The sequence below is a fragment of the Pteropus vampyrus genome, unplaced genomic scaffold (assembly GCF_000151845.1).
Source record: "Pteropus vampyrus isolate Shadow unplaced genomic scaffold, Pvam_2.0 Scaffold139, whole genome shotgun sequence".
NCBI lineage: Eukaryota > Metazoa > Chordata > Mammalia > Chiroptera > Pteropodidae > Pteropus > Pteropus vampyrus.
Window position 1 is genome coordinate 4,414,683 of NW_011888920.1, and position 26,588 is coordinate 4,441,270.

The window sequence follows — 26,588 nt, forward strand, 5'->3', positions numbered from 1 at the left end:
CTTTGACAAACGTATACTGATAAATGTATATCCACCATTAAATTATCATACAGAATAGTTAGTTTCACTGCCCTAAAAATCCTCTGTGCTCCACCTGTTTATCCCTCCCTCCAGTTTCTAACAACCACTGGTCTTTTTACTATCTCCATAGTTTTTCCTTTTCCAGAATGTCATATAATTGGAATCATACAGTATGTAGTCTTTTCAGATTGACTTCTTTTACTTAGTAATATGCATTTATGTTTCCTCCATGTCTTTTCATTGCTTGATAACTCATTTCTTTTTGGCACCGAATAATATTTTATTATCTGGATGTGTCACAGTTTATCCATTCACTTACCGAAGGACATTTCAATGTGCTTCCAAGCTTAGGGAATTATGACTAAAGCTGCTATAAACAACAGTGTGCAGATACATTTTCAAATCATTTGAGTAAATATCAAGCAGTGTGATTGCTGGATTATATGGTAAAAATATGTTTAGTTTTATAAGAAACTGCCAACTTGTCTTCCAAAGTGGTCATTGTTAATTTCTGTATAAAATATCAGTAAATCTTAATTTTATTTGTAATTAATTTTAATTTTAAATAGTTCTAATATTTTGTTCTGACACTGCAATGGATTATCTCATACACTCCTATTCAGAGGGTGCAAGCTCTTGCCTTGTGGCATTTGTCCTTGTCAGAGGCTGTCCTCTGTATGACTGGTTTCTTCTCATCCTTCAGGTCTCAGCTTAAATGTCACTGCAATTTTCTGAGTGCTCTTCTAAATTTCTTTTTATTTTTTATCGAAGTACTCTGTTTCCCTCATAATACTTTTGTGAAAATGAACAACACACTTCAAAATAATTCATGGGTTAAAGGAAAAGTCTTGAAATCAAAGCATAATAGAACTGAATGAAAAATGAAAGTTACAACATATCAAAATTTGTGTACTGCAGTTAAGTTTTGTCAAAAGGGTAATTTATAGCATTAAATGTCTACATTAGAAAAAAGGAAGGATCTTAAATCAATGATAAGAGTTTCCATCTCAAGAAACTAGAAAAACAAACCCAAAATCTTCCAGCAGAAGAGCAGAAATAAATGAAATTGAAAACAAAGAAACACTGGAGAAAAGTTTATGAAACAAAAAGCTGATTCTTCGAAAACATAGAACCTCTAGCAAGAGTGACTAATATAAAAACAGAGGACAGAAATTAATGATATTAGGAATGAAATGGGATATAATTGCAGATCCTGCAGCTATTAAAAAAATAAGGGAACACTGTGAAGAGCTCTACACACATAAATTTGACAACTGAATTTAAATAGACCAATTTCTTAAAACCACACACCATCAAAACTCACACAATATGAAATAGATAATCTGAATGGTTCTTTAACTGCTAAAGAAATTGGACTTATAGTTTAAAACTTTTCACAAAAGAAATCGCTCTTACCACTTCTATTCAACATTGTACTGGAGGTTCTAGCCAGGATAATTAGGCAAGAAAAGCAAATAAAAGGCATACAAAAGAAGCATGCTTTGCAGATAGCATGCTTGTCTTATAAAGTCCCAATCTACATTTTATTATGTAATTTGGGATTTTATTTTATTTTCTTGACTCTAGAAACTCCTTTTTAACATCATGTTTAACCATCTGCTCTGAGCTTTTTCTGTCATTGAATTCATGGAGGAGGTAAAATCATCTGAAGGCTTTTTTGAAGAAGTTGGTCTTTATTCTTCTGAGCTTTTATTGATGTCTTATATATGTTTTTTACCATTTAACTAGGGCAGTATGTGGATTCTTTTAGAATTGGGGTAATTACCCCCAACTAACATAATAGCCCTGAAGCTTGAGCTTTCATCAGAGACAATTGCATTTTGGGTTTTCCTATTTCACCTCTCTGCTCCTGGCAAGTAATAAGAGGGAAATGATCAAGATAACCCCTCCTTTTTTCTAATCTCCAAATTTGTATGTATTAATGTAAATTTTTTTACCATAATGTAATGTATGTAGTGGGTGTAGAGTTCTATAAACTAACGTCAGATATGATGGGAATCATTTGAAAATCATTTTGTTTGGTTTTGTTTTTTTTTTACTATTTAATGTTTGAGGTATTTATAGTGTTCTTATTCTTTTTTTTATATTGCTTATTTTAAACTATTTCTGTAGAATCATGTACCATCCACAGTGGAAAAGGAAGCTACTCATAGGTATTCTTACTTTACTGAGGAGTTTCTTATTCTCTCTTTATGGGAAGAAGATCATGCGTTAGCAACTTTGCTTTTCATTGTGTTAGGAGATAATTCTCAAAGCATCTCACATTTCTGCAGATGTTATGAGCGGACACACTACTTTTTTCTAGACTATTTTTTAAAGTATTCTTGTATAGCGAGTCTTGGAAGATAGAGATGATGATGGAGATAACTGATAGTTTCCTCCAGAGCAAAGGACAGATTTGCTTGCAGCCCATTCGTTATAAAGACTTGGGATTTCTCTCCTGTAACGTAGCTCATCATTTGTACTTGTGTCACCTGTCCCTCTTCACGTTGCCTTGGGATTGAGGAATTTATGCAAAAATGAAAGTACTCTTACTACTCTTATTGCTGTGAGAAATAAGTTCTCCATTATTAGTCAAACAGCATTAAAACAAAACAAAACTTGGAGTGTGCACTGTGTCAAGTGCTTTGTTAGGCCTGTATGAGGGAACATAGGATTAGAGAAGGAACATAGGGAAGTTTATCTGAAGTCTGGTTTTTAAACTGGTGTTTGCGTTCTCTGTAGCTGTTCCTGTCTTGAAGGCAATTTATATAAAATACAATGAAAGATTGACAGAATGCTTTTATTTATTAAATATAAGTATAATTTTAATCTTTTTTACATGTGGGATTGTTGAAATTTAAATTGAATTGTGACGTTTAAGTTAAATAATTTGATCGGTTTCTTTTTAAAAATATAACATACATTTTTGTTTGTCTTTTCAAGAATTATTCTCTGTGTACTTCAGGCTGTATCTTAAACCTTCTCAAGACATTAATAGAGTTTTACTGGCTAGAATAATTCAAGCTGTGACTAAAGGATGCTGCTCACAAACTGATGGATTGAATCCCAAATTTTTGGATTTTTTTTCCAAGGCTATTCAAAATGCAAGGTAATCTAATCTCTTTTTGTTTCGTTTTATATTGAAGATCCATTTGATCTTGGAAGACTGTGTTTTAGATTCAGTAACTAAAAATACTACCAATTTTTTAAAAATTGGCTCATTGTAGTAGAACTAGTGGATTTCCAAAGAAAGTATTAGGTCCAGTACTTTCTGAATATCCAATATACAGAACATGAAAGGATGTTCTTTCTTCAGTGAGAGATCTGTCTTTTCTAATGACAGGAAGAGCTAAATATCCTCAAGTAGTTTTATTTTCCCCATTTTTGAGGATAAGAATAAAATAGTATATTTTGGAAGTATCAATATCTTACATTTGTGTGGCATTAACCAATTTATAATGTAAAACATTTTATAAATGGTAGGTATTACAAAACAGTTTCGTGTAATTTTATACAATATTTCAGTAGCAGGGAGAGCAAACAGGAATAATCTTTAGCATCAAATAAGAATTTTTGTTGTTGTGTAGTGCTGCTATGATGTTTTTTTTTCTGAATAGTTCTGAAATTAATGCTATTGTTATTTGAAAATTAGATTTTTTTCATTGTGCAATTTCATAACTGTCGTCACTTTGTGTATCCACATTCCCCCCCTCCCTGCCCTCTGTTATACCAAGTTGAGTCTGTTTATTTTCTGTTACAGACAAGAAAAGATCTTTGCAGGTCTAAATCATATCTTAGCAGCATTTATTATCTTCCTCAAGACTTTAGCTGTTAATTTTCGAATTCAAGTGTGTGAATTAGGAGATGAAAATCTTCCTACTTTGGTTTATATTTGGACTCAACACAGACTTAATGATTCTTTAAAAGAAATAATTATTGAATTATTTCAGCTGCAAATTTATATCCATCATCCAAAGGGAGCCAAAACCCAAGAAAAAGGTATAAAGGAAATTTTTGCTGTTTTAAATTTGCTTCTTCATTGAAACATAGAGGCTTAAGTATGAAATTTGTACTTGGTAGGAGGTTATGACCATCTTCTGAATTCCTGTGCTTGGTAATAGTATTTGTCATAATGATAGTGTTCACACTTTTTTTTTTAGATTTTGAAGCTGTGGTAGCTAATCATATGACTTACCATTTGTTTAGTACAATGCTAGATATTATGAAAAATACAAACATAAGACACTGTTTCCTCTAGGAGCTGATTATGCAGCAATAATTAGTTGCTAAGAGGTATGACACAGACTAAAAAAATTTAGAGAAGACAGGATTTTGTTTACATATAGCTTTTATTAGAAAATAAAATAGATAAATGTGGACTGAGAAGATATTAGAGAAAGAGAAGATATTAGAGAAAGTCTGAGATTTTGATAGAGTTGATTTGAGAAAACAACCAATTTGATTAGTCAGTTCCTGAGGAAGATATGTACATAGAGACTCATAGTTATTTCAATCCGCTGTTTGCTATGAAAACCAGAAATGAATAACCCATTTAGCCTTGATTTCTTTACATTTGTCTTTTATCAAGAGAGTATTGCTTGGTGTAGCTCCATTCAGTAGATAGGAACTTTATTGGGTGGAACTGGAACTGAATGAGTTTCCTCATGCTCAGGCTACGTTTGCCTTTGGGCTTGTTCCAGCCTATGGACCAATTCATCATGGCTAGTTTAATGACCTTATTAAGAAATCATGCTTCAATGAGTAATGGCAGCTAAAACGGGAGAAGTATTATAGCCACTTTTATGTATGTTTCATGAGTTCTAGTATTTATGGTTACATGTATTTGTAGCCCATGAAACCACTGTGAGTCAAAAAGTGGTGGCTTTTCTTAGTTTTTCATCTTTCACATAGTCTCACCAGGATGAAAATCAGGCTTATTAGGAGATGGTATGACATATATAGAGTTGTAGTTAACTGCATATTTAGGATGAATTAAATATCGGCAGATTGATGAAGCTGCCAGAAATGCTAATGTAGTTTTAGGCTACGTTAATAGATTTCATGGGTTTTTGTTTGTTTGTTTTGGGGAAGTAATAGCCCATTGTTCCCCATACTGGTCAGTTCACAGTCAGCGTATTATGTTCACCAGATTTTGTAGAGTGAGCATTTTAAGAGGGCCTTAAGTTGACTGGAGTGTGTCCAGGGAAAGAAGACTGGGATGATGACAATTCTGGATGTCATTTGTGTGCTAAAGGAACTGGTAATGTTTTTCATTTCAACTAAGATAGAGAACTTGGTCCTCATGTAAAAGAGGGAATATATTAATTGTATTTGCCTTAGGGAAGAGAAGATATTAGAGAAAGTCTGAGATTTTGATAGAGTTGATTCGAGAAAGATCAGAATATAAAGAATATTAAAATAAATACAGTTTACTATGTGTGAAATAGACACCTTTTTTTAGTAGAGCTTGTCAAGGATATTGTCAGAAGAGGCATTAGTACTGAATTGAAGGTTGGACCAGATGTTTTCTAATGTTTCCACCTTAACAGATGAATAGTTTTGTGAGAGTTGGCAGTACAAATGGAGTGTATATATAAACTATAACTTTTTAAATTACAGGTGCTTATGAATCAAGAAAATGGAGAAGTATCTTATACGACTTATATGATCTGCTAGTTAATGAGATAAATCATATAGGGAGCAGAGGAAAATATTCTTCAGTATTTCGTAGTATTGCTGTCAAGGAAAACTTGATTGAATTGATGGCAGATATCTGTCACCAGGTACAGTAGTAGGTCTTGTCACATTTTGAAATTTCCCATTAATTTTTCTTTTCCTGGGCTTTTTAAATCTGCATTCTGATTTAAAAAAAAAAAATGTAAAATTGCTCTACATATAACTGCTCCTTTCAAAACACCATAAATATTTGGAATTGCCTTCTCACCAGAAAAGATAACTCTGCTACATATATAAACTGATGAACTTTTCCATTCTTAAAAGATTGTCTGTAGGAAATAAGTTCACCTTAACCCTAAAGTTTCTTCTTTTTATTCTGAGTTAGATATCACATAGCATAAAATTCACTATTTTAAATTCACTATTTCAACATGTGTACCCATCACCACTACTCAATTCTGGAACATTTCCATCAGCCTCAAAACAAACTTTGTACCGATTAGCAGTCAGTCCTAATTCCCCACTTCTCCTAGTCCCTAGCAACCAACCACTAATCTATTTTCCGTCTCTATTAATTTCGCCTATTTTGAACATTCCATATAAGTCAGCGGTCTCCAGCCTTTTTGGCACCAGGGACTGGTGCTCCTATGAGAATCTAATGCCTAATGATCTGAGGTGGACCTGAGGCGGTGATGCTAGTGCTGGAGAGGGGCTGCAAATACAGATGAAGCCTCACTTGCTGCCTGCCACTCACGTCCTGCTGTGTGGCCTGGTTCCTAATAGACCATGGACTGGTACTGGTCCGCAGCCCAGGGGTTGGGGACCCTGGGTGTAAGTGGAATCATACAATATGGCCTTCTTTCACTTAGCATAATGCCTTCAAGGTTTATTCATGTTACACTATGAATCGGTATTTCATTTCTTTTTATCACTGAATGATATTCAGTTGTATGGCTATGTTACATTTTGTTTATCCATTCATCAGTTGATGGCTTAATGTTCTTTTTAAAGATTTTTTTAAAAAATATAGCTAACATATAAAATTGCACTAGTTTCAGAAGTGTACACCATAGTTATTTATTAATGTTTCTTAAGTAAAACTTTTCCCCCAGACATTCGATTAACATCCTAGATAATTTCATTTGTCAAATATTTTATTAATGCTAAATTTATGATTTAATTCCTTTGAAAATAAAGGTTTTTGCTTTACTTTTACATATCTTGGTGTGCTTAGTAAATGTTACGAGGAAATAAAACTAACACTTTATTTGATAATATTTGCTTTCTGGAGAGCCATTACCGTCATGCAAAATGTTTGCTCATTACTATATGATCATATTTATATATTTCTATAACTTATTACTCTTGCTTTATGATATCCCTGTATCTTCATTTGAGGAAGAACAATCTTTTCCAAATGAACAATTAGAAAACAATAGCAATGTAAAAAAAATAGGTTTTCCTTTTTTAATTTTACAGGTTTTTAATGAAGATACCAGATCTTTGGAGATTTCTCAGTCCTATACCATCACACAAAGAGAATTTAATGCTTACAGTGTACCTTGCAAAAAGAGGAAAATAGAATTAGGCTGGGACGTAATAAAAGATCATCTTCAGAAGTCACAGAATGATTTTGAACTTGTGCCTTGGTAAAATGTCACTTTTTTCCTCTTTCAGTGTCATTTTAGTCTCATTTAGTTTTTCTGTAAGAGCTCGGACAGAATCTTTTAATATTATTAGCTAGAATTAGGTCATTTGTCTACTTCCAAACCGGTCACTGACAAAGAAGAAGGTGGTCCCAGGACGCGCTGAGATCAGCCACTATGGCTCATCTGCTAGGGTCAGGGACAGGGCCACCTTTCTTAAGCATATTACCATAACAAGGAAGAAGGGAGAATGGCTGTCTAGTAGGCAATCAGTGTGTGCCTCATGGAACCCACTGAGTTGTACACCTCAACACAAAGAGATGTTAGCATATGTAGCACCTGCTAATAGGATTAGATTAGGAAGAAAGTAATTTAATAATCTTTTAACAATCTATGTTTTAACAACCTAAGGGAAATATATGAGAGCTTACCCAGGTAGCCAGAAAAGTTGTCAGTCTTCTTGCCACTTTAGGAAATAGGGCCTAATAAAAATTAAGAGTCAGTATACTCTTGAGATTAGTATGGAAAATGATGATGGTGATACTCTAGTATATTATAATGGTAATGTGTCTATATATTTATTTTCTTTTAACTTGTTAATGGAATAGAATAATTTTCAAATTAATTATATTTTTTTCTTTTAGGTTACAGATTACAACCCAATTAATATCAAAATATCCTGCAAATTTACCTAACTGTGAGCTGTCACCATTATTAATGATACTACACCAGCTTCTACCTCAACAGCGACGTGGGGAACGCACACCATATGTGTTACGATGCCTTATGGAAGTTGCTCTGTGTCAAAGCAAGAAGTCAGATCTCGAAAGCTCACAAAAGTCAGATTTATTGAAACTCTGGATTAAAATTTGGTCTATTACCTTTCGCAGGATAAGTTCTGAACAAATACAAGCTGAAAACTTTGGCTTACTTGGAGCCATAATTCAAGGGAGTTTAGTTGAAGTTGACAGAGAATTCTGGAAGTTATTTACTGGATCAGCCTGTAGACCTTCATGGTAAGTTGTCTATGCATTGTATGAGATTTTGCAGTTTTCATTGCGTGTGTGTGTGTGTGTGTGTGTGTGTGTGTGTGTGTGTGTGTGTGTATTTCCCAACCCCCTGATTTTTAGAGTTTGTAACTTCAGTTAAAGATTGTTAAATTCTATTTCAGATGCTTTTTGATGCTTATCCAGGAAGTGCAAATAAATAAATGCAAATTTAGTTTCAGATGTGGAGAAGTTACTAAGGCCAGTTTTAAAGAATTAAGTGTTTAAATATTTTTATCTGTAATTTGACAATTACTTGTTTGCTCAGGATTCATAAACCTTATATTTTAATAGTACTACGTCCTCTAATCAGGAATTTTCTTAAATGCAGTCAAACTTTTTACACTTTCTTGTGTTCATCTAGTCAACAGAAGTATACAACATGTCCACCATGTGCCAGGCACTGTCCTAAGCATTGGTGGCCTGGTGATAGACAGTCAAGGTTTCTGTCCTCAAAGAGATTACTTTTAACATTAATCATCTTTTGTTTTGTTATAGTCCTGCAGTATGCTGTTTGATGTTGGCACTGACCATCTGTGTGGTTCCAGAAACAGTAAAAATGGGAATGGAGCAGAATATATGTGAAGTAAATAGAAGTCTTTCTTTAAAAGAATTAATAATGAAATGGCTCTTATTCTATCAGTTAGAGGATGACTTTGAAGACAGGACAGAGCTGCCTCCAACTCTTCACAGGTAATTTGAGTTCATTAGCATGTTGAGTTCATTAGCTGTTTTTTGGGGTTTGTTTTATAAGGTGCCCTCAATTATTTTAAGAAACTAGATGGTTTTATTTCACAGTGATAATGCAGGATTTCCCAGAGCTAGCCCTAAAAATATTAAGTAGTCCCCTTGTTTTTACAGCGTTCTGCATTTTTGTACCTGGATCTTTGTCCAAGTACTTTGTTCTTGTCTCTCTGTCTAGTCAGTGAGGATAAGGGCTTAGGATGTGCACAAAGAATATACATGTAACTCTGAGCACTTATGTGACCCTTCGTGACCTTCTGTAAATAGGTCTGTCTGAACATATATTCGGTTCCAGTGTATTCTGGAATCATAATGACAGTATCTTCTGAGTGAAATGTGAAATCGGTGGTGGGAGGAGAAACGAGAAAAAGACAAAATGGGACTCAGCACTAGGATGAGGAGCAGCTTGCCCACTTAAGCTTTCCATAGTTAGTAATTGGAACTGAATGGTTGGAGAACAGACCCTGGATCCTAGTGCTTTCACTTTAATTTCATAATTATTTTGTTTCAGAAATGAGCTTTAAAAATTGGACATGTTTCTGCTTCTAGGAAGTATTGAGAACAATAGTAACAAAAAAATGTATGCACTCTAAATAATTCTTTCAGATGTTAAAAAATTCCTTATAGATGAAAGCAATTTTAATTTTGAATGCAAATTTTAGAGGTCAGTATTAAAGCCATACATGGATGTTTAATTTAAAGACTACTTTAGATGACTTTTGGTCTTCTAAGTAAAGGTTTTTAATTTGCTTTACAGTGATTTTCCTCATCTTGTACTGGAGAAAATCCTTGTGAGTCTCACTATGAAAAACTGTAAAGATGCAATGAATTTTTTCCAGAGTGTGCCAGAATGGTATGTTGTCTAACAGAGTTCTGTTAAGATATAGCTTTAATTGCAAAGATAAATAATTTTAGCAGAATAGTAACTACATCTTAAAAATTATGAACTAAATTGGTCAAGTTAAAAAAAAATCACAACTGTTAGCCAGGGAAAAGTTTCTTTTAATTCAGTGTTTGCAATTTATTTGCTGTAATTTTAGATCTAGTTTATTATTTTTTAATGCTTTATAGTGTGACATGTGACATTTGCTAATGGAAGAAGTAGAATGGTTACGATGGGAAATTAAGAACAAAAAAATTATGTGAAACGAGTTCCTTAAAGGTATGACTCATTTTTATATGTCAATTAAAATCTGATTTTGTTAGCTTTAAAAACTAATGATAATCGAGGAAACGGAAAACAAAAATGAATCCAAAAACCTCATTTTAGTTGATTGACTCAAAGGGTTATGTTTATTACTGTGACTGAAGATGACGCATTGGCATGTTTATTACTGTGACTGAAGATGACGCATTGGCATGAAGATTGGCATGAAGAATCTCCTTCAAGAGGGCATAAGATGAAAGAAATTCTACATGTTGGAGAAATCAGAGATTGAAAAGGGAAATGTTTTTAGATAATGTTATTCTTCAGGTTTATACCTGGTGTTATGGTGTTCTTTTTAATACTTTAGGGGGGGATTTATTTTTGAGATCATAACTTATATTTCTTTTGTCCATCTATTAGTAAAATTTGCTACTGAATAACGAAATTTGATACAAGTACGTACCAAAGTCCAAAGAAGAGAAGCATTTAAAAGAATAATTAATTGTATAAGCAGTCTTTGAATAATGTAGACTCTGAGTTAATGTTTTCATTTGTAATATATTGGTGCTGTATGAAGGTAAAGTATAAGGTAGTTTGATTATAAATTAAAGATCTTACTTTCTTGAAGTGAACAACACCAAAAAGATAAAGAAGAGCCTTCATTCTCAGCAGTTGAAGAATTATTTCTTCGGACAACTTTTGACAAGATGGATTTTTTAACCGTTGCGAAAGACTGTGTTTTAGAAAAGCACCAATCCAGTATATGCTTTTCTGTCCACCAAAATCTCAAGGAATCACTGGATCGCTATCTTCTGGGGTTGTCAGAACAGCTTCTAAATAACTACTCGTATGAGGTGAGATTTTCAAAAAAATATTAAAGCCTGTATTTGATTCCACTTTGGTAGACTGTTAGGAAGAAGAAATGAACAGGAAAGGCACTAAGAGTGGTGAGAAACTTCCTTTAAAAGCATAGTGACAGTACATGTCTGCATGTTGAGAAAACATGAAAAAAGGAAAACTGATGAATAATTTGGTATTTTCAATGTACCAAGATTCTGGTAGACACTAAAGAAGTAGAATTCTTTAGGTGAGTTAATGGGGAATGATAATGGTTTTGAGCATAGCAATTATTTGATGAAAAGAACTTCGCATTAAGTGGTGGGAGATGTTACAATAAAAGGACATAATTGAAACTGATCTAATAGATTTTGGTGGTGCTCGAAGAGGCAGAAGTGTTTATTGTAATAAATGAACTAGCAGTCACCCATATTTTAGAAGTCATGTAGTAATTTCTCATATCACTTCCGTTGTCCTCTTAAAATTCTCTTCATGTGTGCTATTGTCTTGCCAAAACTCCCATGTTTTCTACCCATTTCTATATGTTCGAATCATCCACATGTCAAAATCCTTGCTAAAGCCTTTCTTAGATAACCTCAGCCATAATAATTCATCTTTTAATTTTTATAGTACTTAATATTTCTGTTTTTAAATGACAGCATTTTCTTTGTACCATAATTTGTGTATATGTTTTATATACAAATGTTTCTTATATCATGTTATAAGCTCCTTAAAGGACATATTTTTTTAATCTTTATATCTGCCATGATGCCTTGTTACATGGTAGATGATAAAATATTTGTTGAATAAAATAAAACCTAAAAGCTACTCAAATGAGTGAATTCAGTATTTAGAGATAGTGAGCTAAAGAGCCAGAGAAGGGACAGTGTGCCTATTTCATCTATCTGCCTTACCCTCAATTCTGACATTCTTCTGGATCACAGTTGTAACAACTTCCATTACAAAATAACACGGACTTCTGTGTTTTCCCCTAAAATGCCATTACCTACAATATAGGATCAAAAAATCCAAAAATCTTATTTTTCTGGGTAGTCTTTGCAAATTCTTACATAATTCTATAAAATTGGCTAAAGCAGTATCTACTTTGAAAAATATTTGTGCTAGTCCATGGAGTCTAAAAAGCTGAATAAATCAAGGTTCTTGTTCTTTAGAAGCTCAAAATGTCATTTTAATGTCTCAGTATGAATCTAATTTCTGTTTATGTTCTAAGACACTTATTTGCCTATCATATTTTTCCTTCTTATCTCAAATAGTTAAGGGCCAGGTGTGCAGTACACTGTGCCACTTTAAGAGGAGAGATCTTAGCCATTAGGAGATAACTTCTATTTTTCCTGAGAATTCTGGTTATCACAACTCTGCAGATCCTTCTCTCTCTCTCTCTCTCTCTTTTTTTTTTTTTTTTCAATTTTAAACGATTTATTTTGGAATTAGGATCATGGTTCATGTTGACTTCACATATGGAATTTAATTTTTTTAAAGCATTTTATTATTAGTTTCAAGTATACAGTACATTGGTTAGACATTTATGATTACCCTGTCACTCCTCTAGCTCTACACCTAGCCATTACATTACTGCTGACTATATTCCCTATGTCGTGCTTCTCATCCTCAAGACCATATCTCAATTACTAATTTGTACTTCTTTAGCCCTTCACCCCTTTGTCCAAGCCCCCCAACTCCCCTCCCCTTTGGCAGTCACCAGATTGCCCCCTGTAATTGTGAGTCTGTTTTTTGATTAGTTTGTTAATTTTGTTCCCTTAGATTCGATATATAAGCAAATCCATATGGTATTTGTCTTTTTCTGACATATTTTGCTCAGCATAATAACCTCTAGGTCCATCCATGTTGTTGCACGGGTTAGGACTTCATTTTTTTTTTTCATGGCTGAGTAATATTCCATCGTATATGTGAACCATGACTTTTTTATTCAGTCGTCTGTTGATAGGCGTTTAGGTTGCTTCCATATCTTGGCTGTTGTGGATAGCACTGGATTGATCATAGGAATGCATAGATTGTTATGAATTAGTATTTTGATTTTCTTTGGAAAATACCTAGAAGTGGAATTACTGGGTCAAAAAGTAGATCATTTTTAATGCAGAGATCTCTTAAATGCTTTTTAGAGATGATTGGAATTATGCCACTATTAATTCAATTAATTGAACTTTTATTTCTTAATATATACATAAAGTTTGTTCTTATATGAGATAATCATAGAGTACTCAAAATTATTTATGAACTATATATATTTATTTGTGTTTTACTTTAAGACTACAAATACAGGAACGCTTGTTCGGTGTTCAAGTCTTTTGGTGGGTGTTCTTGGTTGCTATTGTTTCGTGGGTGTCATAACTGAAGAGGAAGCATATAAATCAGAATTATTCCAGAAAGCTAAGGTAGGAGAATTTATGCAAATAAAATTCTGGATTAAGTTGAAGGAAATATATTCATGGGAAAATTGGTGTATTTATTTGGAAAACATAAATTTTATGTAGGTTAACCCTTTCATTTATGCAATCTGATAAGAAATGATACTATGTGTCTTTAACATTTGAAATTATTTTAAGCCAACTATAAATATAGTAATTGAAATAATATCACATTAAAATTTAATCTCATTAACAAAAATATTGTTTTTTATCTGTACTTTTAAAAGTTTTTCCTATGATCAATTATCCTAAATAATCCTTAACTGTGAGTGTTAATCAGGTAGGTCCACAGCATGAAACTTATTTCATCTCTGGGTACTACTCTGTCAGTTGTATGATTTATAAGAACAAGGTATAAGATTTGTCATTTAGAAAAATTGTTTATAATTTTTAATTATACTATAAACCAAGTATAACTTCTTGAAGCACTTAATTTTCCCATTAAGTAAAACTTTAAAAAGGAATAACTAAACTATAATTTTAACCAGAATTTGGATTTTTCCTTCTTTTATTTTTAATAGTCTCTAATGCAGTGTGCAGGAGAAAGTATCACTCTGTTTAAAAATAAGACAAATGAGGAATCTAGAATTGTTTCCTTGAGAGATATGATGCATCTATGTACAAGGTGCTTATGTAACTGTACCAAGGTAAGATGTTCTCTCTACTTGACAGTATAGCCTAACTGAGGGGTTGGTAACTGGTTGGTGTTATTTTTTTCTTTTTTGGTCCATTCATAAGTTTATACACTGATTTAAAATTAAATTGGTAAATAAAGAGTAGTATCCAGAGGAATAAAGTAATAGGTACTCTGAATTCCTCATTAAACTAATTTCATCATTTCAGGAAGGTTTCTGAGATGATCTTCCCATTTTTAAGTACTTACTATAGAGGTGACTCTTTTATTGCCAGGATATTTTCATTTAATAAAAATTTGTTGACTGCTAGCTATGTGATGTGCATACCACGATACCAGGGCTAGTGAGCACCACAAAGATAAACAATTCTGGCACATAACATTACTCCTTTTGTCCAGAGAGTCTTACATAAAATTTGGTAGAAAGAGTGCTGCTGTGTGTAGTCTTTGTTTTGATTTAGAGTGGGCCTGACAGGTACCTAAGCCAGGCCAGAGTGTGGATAATAATTGGATACATTTTTGGAATCTAATATTAAGTACATGGCCATACATTAATATTATCAGCATGTATTTTTGGTTTTGTAATGTGTTTTTTTATGTTTTATTACAAGTGGGGAAGGAGAGAAGAGGAAGAATAAGTTACAATTATTGCTTATGTGTACGATCATTAGCTGGTATTTTACTTTAATGTCATTTATGTACAATGAAAGATATGTGCTTTAGTTATTATTAGTCTAAGAAAAGAGATTAGTATTTTTGAAGTAATTTATATCTTAGCCCCAATAGTAAACTTTTTATCCATGCTTCTTATGATAATTTCCAGTATAAAGGAAAATCTACAGTTCATTCAAGATAGAGAAAATATTATCTGCCAAGAAAAATTTTTGTTTTTCTTTGTTTGCATGTTTTTTTTGTTTGCCTTAATTACAGCACAATCCAAACAAAATTGCATCTGGCTTTTTCCTACGATTGTTAACATCAAAGCTAGTGAATGATATTGCAGATATTTGTAGAAGTTTAGTAAGTATGCTTCCTGTTTTAATACTGTATTTTATTGATTCTAAGATGCTTTTTTTTTTTCCATTGAAACCTCTCTTAAATAAGGATACATCTAATATATGGCATCTTATGTTTTTTAAATGTGGATATTAAAATTACTTGGTTGAGGGGGAGGATATTATTGATTGCTTTTTAATATCATTACCTAGCATAGTGCTTGGCTTTTAGTTTCTCAATAAATAAAATAGACTGAATTATTAGATATTAATCATCCAGGCTCATACCTGTTTCTGTGCGACACTATATCAAAATTCAAAATAATTCTCTATCCTTAAAAATAACAAAAACCTTGCCAGACGGGGAACATATTCTCATTGTGGCATTTATATTTCTTCCACACAAACGAGCTTTTTCCATACATACTTTTTTGTCTGGAACAGTACATGGCACACTTAGAAGATACTCAAATATCTAATGAGTGAAAAAAAAATTCCTTAATTTATTTTCATTTAATAATAAATCTTGATAATTTTTCCATGTTACTACATTGTGTTATACCTGACTTTTTTTTTTTTTTTTTAGCAGTAGCATATGTATTTTTAGCCCATCAGGTCTTAATTAACATTTTAAGTAGTTTTTTTTTCTTTACGGTCACAAAGAATTCTGTGTTAAAGTTTCTTGCACTTTTGTCTACTTGTATTTGTGCTTATGAAAGATTTAGGATAAACTCTAGAAATGGAATTACTTTTTCAGAAGGAATGTGAATTTTACTTTTACTGGCTACAATCATTGTCCTCTAAAATAGTCATACCAATGTATAATTTTCCCTAGACTCTTACCAATTTTAGGTAGTATAAAATAAGTATGAGAAATTATTTGTTCAGATTGCATATTATTCTGTTAGTGGGCATTTAATAGAAATAATACTGCAGTGTTCATAACACATGAACCTTAAATTGTTTGATTAGGTGAGTTTTAATGACAGCATGCTTCTGAAAGAAGTCAACCTGAAAAAACATTTTTCTTTTCTTTGAAGTCATCTTTTATCAAAAAGCCACTTGACTATAAAGAAGTAGAATCAACGGAAGATAACACTAATGAAAATCTAATGGAGATGGAGAATCAGTTATCCATGAGTGTATGTAGTGATTTCCCTGCTAGTAGTGTTAGTGATGCAAATGAATCTGGAGAGAGCCAGCTTACTATCGGTAAATACAAATTTACTGTTTGGGATTTCTTTTACCTCTTTGTGTTGATTTGACATCACAAAAGGCCTCATACATACCAATTTTATGCTCATTTTATTTCCTTTTAGTATAGTCTATTAGGATTGTTCCTTTCTACATTAGATTCTTTGATTGTTTAAATTTATTAGTTTCCTATTCTATATAGAGAAAATTTTAAATAATTACTAAAGAAAATCATATGATAGATTATTTGGAAAATAGAAAACAGAAGAGTAAAAAAAGCACCCATAATGCCATCACTTTTAGCCTTTTTCCTGTCATTTTACAGACCCTTTGAAAATTGTAATCAGCATCAACATTCAAATGCCTTCTAATACCTTGTTTTCTTCAAATGTTAACTTATAAGCATTTTTTTCATTTAGCTACTAATATTGATAATCATACTCAGTAACGGCCTCATAATATCCCAATTAACATATATACCATAATTTACTTGACCATTCATTACAGTCAGAAATTTAAGTTTCTATTTCCCCATAATTAACAGTATTACAGTAATGTTTGTTTATACAGCTTTTTAAAAATAGATTATTGATGACAGAATCCTTCAGTAACCTTTTATGAAGAATTTTGAGGCTTTCAGTGTGTAACCAATTTCACTGTAATTTTGTTTTCCATATGCTTTTTTTTTTTTTTTTTTTGGTAGAGGGGAAGACATTTGAGTGTCAACATATGTGGTTGTTTAGTTTACCAAGAGCTTTTTCCTTTTAGGAGCCATGAGTCCTTTAGCTGAAGAACATCTGTCAAAGCAAGATCTACTTCTTTTGGATATGGTCAGGTTCCTGTGCATGTGTGTAACTACGGCTCTTACCAATACTGTGTCATTTAGAGCAGCTGATATTCGGAGGAAATTGTTAATGTTAATTGATTCTAGCATGCTAGACCCTACTAAACCGCTACACCTACACATGGTGAGTTAAGTGAAATGAAAAAGCTCTTCAGTTCTGTGTGGTATTGCTGTTAAACGAAGTGGGCTGACGTGAGAATCACATAGTACCTTTGAAGACTTGAAATCACTTCCTTGAGAAACGAATCTGAGACTAGTTATAAAATACACTTCTTTTATGTGCTGTGAAAAAAATTTAAGAGGATACTGAAACATTAAAACTTGGACTTTGGATAGATTTATTATACTCGAGTATCATTAATTATTATAAATTATTTTAAACTAGGCTAAGAAGCACAGCTCCTGAATGTAAAAATAGTGCTTAAATAATGTAGCAGTTGAAGTTTGAATCTCGCCTTGACCTTAGTTTACTTTCTTTAAATTTTTTATTGTAATTTCAAAGTGATAACAAAGTTACAGTACTATAAGAACTTCATATTCCCTTCATAAGCTTCTACTGTTAACATTTTACCACATTTGCCTTAGTATTCTCTCTACACACACACATGTGCGCGCGCACATACACATCTCTTTCTGAATCATTTTAAGATTAAGTTGCAGATGTGATGCCCCTTATACATCAGTGTATATGTCATAAAAACAATGATACTTCCCTGTATAACAACAGTATAATCATCTGGAATATAACACTATTACTGCATTTAGCTTTCAGGTCCGTTCAGTCGCTTTCAGGTCCGTTCAGTCTCTTTCAGTCTGATACTGTTCCTTAGTCTTATCTTTCATGACTTTCATATTTTTTAATAGTATAGCTACTTGTTCTGTAGAATTCTTTACTTTGAGTTTTTCTCATGTTTCCTCATGATTATATTTAGATTTAGACTTTGGTGAGAATATTACAAAAGTAATCCCTCTCCTGCCCTACACCACATCAATCTATCCATCTACTGATTGATGTCTCCAATTCCAATAAATTAATCATAGGATTTGTTTATTTCTCTGTATTTATAGCTCCCTTTTCCATCAGTAAGAAACTAGGCTTTCCACTGAACCTCAATACATTTGCTTGTTTACCCAATATTCTTATATATATAACTACTCTGCTGACCATGTGGGCCATCCCTTAGCCTTAGTACTGGTGACCATGTGTGGAGAGACCCTGGCCCAGCGAGTATGCTGGGTGAATCCATGGTCATTTCTCTAGTCTCAGCAAATTGGTAAATATGCCAGGCGATTTTCCCAGCTTTGGGAAACATGCCAGGTGATTCCTTAATTAGAACTTCTTAGAAACATAAAGGTTGAATTCCTGGTAGAATCCCTGGTCATGTTCTAGCTGTGGCGAACATGATGGTTGAGCCCCTGGCTCCAGCAAACATGCTTGGTTGAGTCTTGTTTGATCCCCTGGTTTCAACCCTGGCAAACACTAATCAAGTCTCCAGTCCTGACCAGTAGGGAGGGCTGTATGCTTTTCTTAAGGTTTTGCTGTTTAAAGGCACTTCAAGACACTCAGTAACATCACAACCATGACTTTTATGTCAAATATTTAAAATATCCAATTTAATGTTCTTTTATAATATCCGAGGAGTAAGAAACTTTTTTTTACGCATAGATGATAGGGAAAAAAGTCTGATTTCTTACTACAGCCAGAAAATTATTTACCAACTCTCAGAAATAGTCATAGTGCCATAGAGAGTCTTACCAGGTTGCTTTATAAAAAGATAGGTCAGGGTATTTGACTTCTTCCCTGCCTATGATTATCTCTGCTTTCTACAATTTGTTAGTAGCTTTTAAACAGTCAAGTCCTATCCCCCAGCATTATTTTGGAAGAGTGGAAACAATGTAGTTTCAGATTTTTGCTCAGGCTCTTAACCCCAACAGTGGTAGCAACTAGCATTTATTGAATTCTTACAATAATTGCTAGTCCTTTACAGTTATTTCTTTTAATCCTCACAGTAATCTGGCCAGGTAAGTGCCATATCCCCATTTTACAGGTGAAAGTACAAAGGCTCAGACGAGAAGGCAAGTTTTTTAACCACACAATAGGATGTGGTATTGGGATTTGAATCTAACTCTGTTTGACTTTAAATCCCAACCCCCCCCCCTTTTTTTTTTTACTATGCTGCCTGTTTAAAAAATTTACTGCTTGTGTGGGTGCATGTGTACACACGCATGTGTCTATATATGAATTTATGGTTACGTATATATTTAAGTAAATGACATGAAAAATAAAAGCTGATTTTTTTTCTTCCTATTTTAGTATCTAGTGCTTTTAAAGGAGCTTCCTAGAGAAGAATATCCTTTGCCAATGGAAGATGTTGCTGAACTTCTAAAACCACTATCGTAAGAAATTAAAGCCATGTTATGTTCACTTTAAATTTATAAACTAACAGATGTATTTTGTTATACTTATTAAGTTAAACTTTTTCCACCATAGCAATGTGTGTTCTTTGTATCGCCGTGACCAAGATGTTTGTAAAACAATTTTAAACCATGTCCTTCATATAGTGACGAACCTATGTCAGGGCAATATAGATGCTGAGAACACAAAAGATGCTCAAGGACAGTTTCTAACAGTGATTGGAGCATTTTGGTAGGTACAGACTATGGGGTTCTTATTTTTCTTTTGCAATTTCTGATACAGATGTAAACTTTCCATTTCTGCATGTAACTATATACATGCAGTATATAGTTACCCTTAAATGTAACTCTATACATCTTTTAACAGTAGTAGAATGTAATTTGTGTTTTCTTCCTTAATTGCTTGAAGAATTAAACTGTGTTTTTCTTAAGGCCTGGCTTTCTTAACCTGTGAATTTTGAATCACTTAATAGTTTGACATGTGTGGTGAATAAAGCAAAGTGCAACAAATCTAAATTGAATTGTTGATGTTCCTAAAATGAACAAATTGGCCTTGTCACTATCTGGTTATTTCATGTGTATAGTCACAGTGTGAGGTAACACCATGATACTTATAGAGGGGCACATGTATGTCATTTAGAGCCCTCATATCATTTGACTGATAAGGACTTCTGAATCAGTGTAGAATATGGTTTTTAAAATCTTTGATATAACAACAAAAACTTTAAAAATTTTTTCTCTTTAAACTAAGTTTACTATAACGTGTTTAGATGAAGTATGATAGCCCCAAAATGAGGCATAAAGATATAAAGCTAATAATACACATTAAAATGAACTTCTTTTCAAACATATCTTGTAGCCAGAATTTTTTGGAAGGTAAGAATATTGGCATATGCTACATAATGAGAATTAAAGGTAGCATGGCAAAGAATTTTGGAAGTAACAAAATAATTCTAATGTCCAGTACTTTATTTTTCACTGCTTTTATTGGAATAATTATTTGACATCGAAATACTTTATTTCAGGCACTTAACAAAAGAGGGGAAGTGCACATTTTCTGTAAGAATGGCACTAGTAAAATGCCTTAAAACTTTGCTTGAGGTGAGTTACTCCATGTTAAATATTAGGTCTTTATAAATTTTTAAAGCACCTTTGTTTCTGTTGTTAATGCATGATTTTTCTCTTAGTATTTCATATTTAACCTTAGTTGTTCTTTTCCCATAGGCTGATCCTTATTCAAAATGGGCTGTTCTTAGTGTAATGGGAAAAGACTTTCCTGTAAATGAAGTTTTTCCACAATTTCTTGCTGATAATGATCACCAAGTTTGCATGTTGGCTGCAGAATCAATCAATAGGTAATGAGTCAGGTATTTATGAAGTATCTGGAATGTTGCAGATATCAATGCAATATCTAGCACAGTGATAGGTTACTAGTTGTGATATTAAAAATAGCTAAGACTGTATGTCAGTTATAATTAAAAATGAATTGAAAAAATAAAAAAAAAATAGCTAACACTTTTTGAGCATATACTCTTTGCCTGGCATTTATGTTTTCTCTTAATTCTGATAGCTCTATCACTTAGATACTATTATTTTCTCCAATTTATAAATGAAAACTTTTTGGTTTAGAGAGAGGAAGTAACTTGCTCAGTACCATACAACTAGTAAGTGATTGAATTGAACGAAGTGCATCTAGTACTGTTTATGAGAGATGTAGAATGTTTGGATGTTACTATAATTTTATTATGAGTTTGTAAAATGAGTTTACATTGTGCCTATTATAATTGTTTATTCAAGTAAACATACAGTCATAGGGATCTGTTTTATGTTTCTATCATAGGGATCTGTTTTATGTTTGAGTCCTGAAGCAAATACTAATTCCTTAAAGACTGTATGTTTATCAGGTTATCAAATTGATTTTTAAGCTCTAAATTGTAACCTACCTGTACTTTTCCCACTTTGCTCTTCCTGTAAATAAAGCATCCTTCTGCTTAATTTTTATCTATAGCATTTGTTACTACTTGAAATATTTTAACATTACCTGGGATATAAGCTCCTAGAAGTCATTGGTTTTTGTCTGTTCTGTTCATTACTAGGTGTATATTTAGCACCTAAAACAATACTTGGTATGTGGTAGGTGTTTAATAATTTGTAAAATCAATGAATATTTGAAAAAATTATACTTTTAAAACATCAAAGCTGGAAATCGTTTGAGTAACTTTATTGTTCAAATGCAAGTAACCAGTAATTAAAGTTCACAGTAAAGAAGTTACCCCAACAGTCATACAGACATATGTGTTAGATAACCTAATGTGTTCAAAGTTTGAATGTGCTGATAGTAATGTTTTCATAAATCAGAATTGTGTCTTAATTCCTCAGGTTTGGGACTCTTTTCAGTTAAAACATAGTGCATTGGAAGGATTGCTAAGGAATGTGAACTTTACTTCAAAGATAGAAAATATATACTGAAGTTAAAGATCTGGGATTAGACTCAGAAACAGAACAAACTGATGGTTACCATAGGAGAAGGGGGTGGGAAAATGGATGAAAAAAGGTAAAGGAGAATGAGATATAAACTTCCATTTATAAAAGAAATAAGTCACAGAGATGTAGTGTACAACTCAGGAAATATAGTCAATAATATTGTAATAATTTTGTATAGTGACAGATGGTCACTATACTTAGTGTGGTGACCTCATCATAAGGTATGTAAATGTCAAATCACTATGTGTTACACCTGAAACTAATGTAATTTTGTATTTTTGTATGCCAACTATAACAAAAAAAATTTTTTTTTTAAAGGATGAGGTTATAGAGGATCATAAGTTGGATGTAATAAAGTAGTGTAGTGGTGGCATTGAACTATCTCTTAAGATTCAAAAATGTGTAAATTCAAGAATGGCATGAACGTAGCATTTGTTGTTGTTTTTTTTTTTTTTGTAGTTTTTTTACTTGTTAGATATTTAATACTGTGTTATTTTATGAGAAACTGGAGAAATCAGAGGAACACCAAAAAGTTTAAAAGTTTTGATACTATAAAAGCATAAAGGAAAAAATTGATTAAAGAATTGTCCTTAAATATGCTAGGATATTTTGCAGAAGTCACCAACTGTGCTCCATCACATAAAAAAAATTTTTTTAATGGAACATCAAGACATTAAGCTATTAATTTTCAGAGTGGTTAAATATTAGAGCACGTTGTCATAGGAGTCTGGCTTCTTCTAATTGGCATTTGACCAGAGGACAATTTTTCTTTTCTGGCTAGTTTGAGTTTAGGGCTATTCAAGTTTGGCAATAAGCTAAAAGATTTTTTGAGACCCTTTATAGTTTGGCAATGTTTCTTTTCTGGCTAGTTTGAGTTTAGGGCTATTCAAGTTTGGCAATAAGCTAAAAGATTTTTTGAGACCCTTTGTAGTTCTAGGAGAAAATAGAGTATATGGTAAAGACCCTAATATTAAGCAGTGGATCTGAACCACTTTAATTGGGCCTAGATTTTCTTAGTCTTTTGAAAGAAAATCTAGTGTGTTAGTATGTCTCACAGAGTGACTTATTTTTGTCCTGTAATATATTTTGGAAAGTAGTTTGAGATAAAAAATTATTTCACTTTTTGGTTTTTTTTTTAAGATTATTTCAGGATGTGAAACAAGCAAGTTCTTCCACATTATCGAAAGCACTTCCTTTGAAGCTTCAACAAACAGCTTTTGAAAATGCATACTTGAAAGCTCAGGAAGGAATGAGAGAAGTGGTAAATTTAGTAATGCATATTTGATATTATGTACTTTTTATAAACATACTGTATTACTTTACCATGTTTGGCCTGATAGTTTATATTTAATAGTTTACAGTATAAGATTAGACTAGAACAACTTATGAATGGATTGAAATTGCTTTATTTACAGGTAAGAATTGGCAGTTTCCTTTGGTTCAACTTATATGTAGCATTTTTCTGGGAAAAGCAATTTACTGAGGTTTTATGGGAGTATAAATGCCTTCCTTTTTTATTAAAAGCTTTTTAATGAGACCTAAATAAAATCTAATTCAGAACAGGTGACAATAGGAAGAAATGGATTTTGAAAATGTTCTAATAGGTAAGATCAGATTATTTTAGTGTTCTTTAGTGACCTTATGATTTTCATAGTTCTCTGTAGAATAATTGGTTTTTTTTAAATGGCAAGATTTATTTTAGTGTTAGAATTTATTCATTTATTTATGCCTTGAATTTTTTGTAAAAAGTATATGAGTAATCTGTGATAGCACAAGACTAAAAAGGATAGTTGTATGAAAGAATGTGAATTTAGAAAAAGATTTCAATAGAATGGAAAGATGAGTGTAAAGTAATAGAGACAATGTACATTATACATTTTAAAATCAGCCTGTCATGTGCAGAAATGCAAAATATTGACCTGACAGCAATTCATTTACAAAAAGATCTAAGAAGTTTTACATCTTAGAGCACAGTATGAATCAACATTGTAATAGTTATTCAGAAAAGCAAATTCTGACTTTGACATCATTAATAGAAGCATACTGTCATGAACAAGTTGGTAAGAATTTGATCTGTACATTTTAGAGGGCAGTTAGCATGTTGGTGCTGAGTAAAAGTTGATTTTTAACTAGAATGTTAGAGATTCTATAGATCTGTCTCTTATAAGGAATAGGTGAAGAAGTAGACTTAGTAGAAACCTCATAGCTATTTTTAAACATGTCAATGCTTGCCATTTTTTAAAAGAAGTAGGTTCTTTCTTTTTCTTGTACCAAAAAACAGAACTAGAATCAGAGAGTACCAGTTTGTTTTTCTATATGTGAAGAGAAACTTCTGTCAAGTATAAGTAATCAAAAAATATACACATCTGTTGGGATATAATAAATGATGATTAAACTAGAAGTATATGTCATGCTATTTAGTTACATGGTTTTATTATTCCTTTTGGTAATATATATGATATTTTAAAATGTATAAAGACCTATATATTATAGTGATAATAAACATGAGATATAGTTGGTATAACTTTTAATCTCTCACCTTCTTGCAATATCTTTCTTCTTTTCTTTAAAGTACTTTATATCTCACTAAAAATTTTAGCAGTTCTTTCCATAATATCAAAAGCAGTTTTTCCCACTCTAGAAACTGATGTTTTCTCAAAATCTCTACTCTTAGCTCCATCTGTAGGATTTAAACTATTCACTGAGTGCTTAGATGTCATGGTGTACTTTGCTTTTAGACTGATAGGTTTATTTGTAATGTTTAAATATTTACATTATTTTTAAAATTCTAAAGTCCCACAGAGCTGAGAATCCTGAACTTTTGGATGAGATTTATAATAGAAAAGCTGTTTTACTGATGACAATAGCAGTGGTTTTATACTCTAGCCCTGTCTGTGAAAAACAGGCTTTGTTCGCCCTATGCAAGTCCGTGAAAGAAAATGGATTAGAACCTCACCTCATTAAAAAGGTACATGTGGATGGATATTTTTTATTATAATCTTTTTTGGGTAAGTTCTAAATAATTTAAAAATTTAAAGTAGAATTTTAAAGCAGTACTTATGAAAAGACTTGGAGACAGTTTTATTTTTTAGATTTGGAATATTGGAAAGTAGTAACTTTTTAAATAGTGTATTAATTTGTATGCAGGGTCATTTCTTGCATTCAATTTAAGAGTATTTCACAAGGCATTCTTTGAACTAACAAGGATGAATGACCTGTCATCATGTAGACCAGGCCCTCTGGAATAGCATTTATTGAGGGAAACACATGAAAAAAGCACATATTTTCCCTGGTGGGTTCTGGGGCAGGACATAAGGATCTAGCAGGGCTGGGAGTCAAATTTTAGAATTATGAAGCTTTTAAATTGCATGATTAGGGAAGGAGGACCAGGGTCCAGCCTTGCAGTTACATCTGCACAGTGTTATAGAGTGTGCATCCATGCCCTGTTCCACTACCTCAGAATTCGTGGTTTGGGAAGTTCCAAGCCTTTCCGTTGTAGATTTTAACATGATGATTGGCCTTATATGCCATTTGGCATTCTACCAGCATAGTTTCCATGGAGCTTTATATTGGGCCAACCCACAGGTAGTCAGTCTTAGGCATGTAAATCTTTTATTTCTCAGGATTAAAAAAAGAAGTCGTTTTTAAAAAAATTATACAATTATACTACTTAATTATTGTAAGTGGAATATAGTGTTTGGATTTTTCTCATTTGGATTTAGGACTGAGAAGAAGGATTGTTTTACTTTAGATTGTCCTTTGCAATATAATCAAATGTTGAAAATTGCAATGTGTTTTCCTGTTTTTATTCATTTACCATTTATTAAGGTTTTTTTATGTGCCAGGCACGGTGCGAAGTGTATTAAATGCATTTTTCTTATTTAGTCTTGCCAAAGTGGGTACTTTTATTATCCCTATCTCATAGATGAGTAAATCAAGGTATAGAAAAGTTAAATGAATAATTAAAATCATACTGTAAGTAAATATTAACAAAGATTTAAATAATATATTATTTCAATGTTTTCTTGAAGCTTTGACTTATTCTTGATTTGTACAGGTTTTAGAGAAAGTTTCTGCAACTTTTGGATATAGTCATTTAGAGGACTTCATGGCTTCTCATTTGGATTATCTGGTTTTGGAATGGCTAAATCTTCAAGATACTGAATATAGCTTATCTTCTTTTCCTTTTGTTTTATTAAACTATGCAAACGTTGAGGATTTCTATAGGTAGGTTTATATACAGCACATATGAAATATGTTTAATTTAAAATTAGGTAATGATATTTGGCAATCCCACCTCCACACATGCAGAGTAGGAGGCTGTATAGAAAAGGGGCAGCACAGCTTGTTTTAATGAAATTATATTGAAGGGAATCTGTGGACTTAGGATCTGGTCCTAACTGTGCCAATAACCAGCTATGTGACTTTAGGCAAGCCATCTAAACAGCCTTTGGG

General features: G+C 32.4%; 1 protein-coding gene across 8 annotated transcripts in view; it reads left to right on the forward strand.

The window, feature by feature from the left end:
• Positions 1-26,588, forward strand: part of ATM (ATM serine/threonine kinase) — a 122,508-nt gene that overhangs the window by 13,235 nt on the left and 82,685 nt on the right. For 6 of the 8 annotated variants that reach the window (XR_002782281.1, XM_023535391.1, XM_011368153.2 and 3 more), the window contains 20 exons: positions 2,968-3,133; positions 3,785-4,023; positions 5,644-5,807; positions 7,180-7,349; positions 7,991-8,362; positions 8,891-9,085; positions 9,894-9,989; positions 10,912-11,137; positions 13,409-13,534; positions 14,089-14,214; positions 15,132-15,221; positions 16,237-16,408; positions 17,159-17,358; positions 19,549-19,631; positions 19,726-19,881; positions 20,675-20,750; positions 20,874-21,004; positions 23,274-23,394; positions 24,928-25,101; positions 26,191-26,360. Coding sequence is in view for 6 of the 8 variants with exons in the window: in XM_023535391.1 (XP_023391159.1) it covers positions 2,968-3,133; positions 3,785-4,023; positions 5,644-5,807; positions 7,180-7,349; positions 7,991-8,362; positions 8,891-9,085; positions 9,894-9,989; positions 10,912-11,137; positions 13,409-13,534; positions 14,089-14,214; positions 15,132-15,221; positions 16,237-16,408; positions 17,159-17,358; positions 19,549-19,631; positions 19,726-19,881; positions 20,675-20,750; positions 20,874-21,004; positions 23,274-23,394; positions 24,928-25,101; positions 26,191-26,360 (3,253 nt within the window). In the remaining 2 variants the exon portion in view is untranslated. Of the gene's footprint in view, positions 1-2,967; positions 3,134-3,784; positions 4,024-5,643; positions 5,808-7,179; positions 7,350-7,990; positions 8,363-8,890; positions 9,086-9,893; positions 9,990-10,207; positions 10,299-10,911; positions 11,138-13,408; positions 13,535-14,088; positions 14,215-15,131; positions 15,222-16,236; positions 16,409-17,158; positions 17,359-19,548; positions 19,632-19,725; positions 19,882-20,674; positions 20,751-20,873; positions 21,005-23,273; positions 23,395-24,927; positions 25,102-26,190; positions 26,361-26,588 lie in introns of those variants that run through there. The other 2 variants (XM_023535390.1, XR_002782282.1) reach the window with 2 other exon arrangements.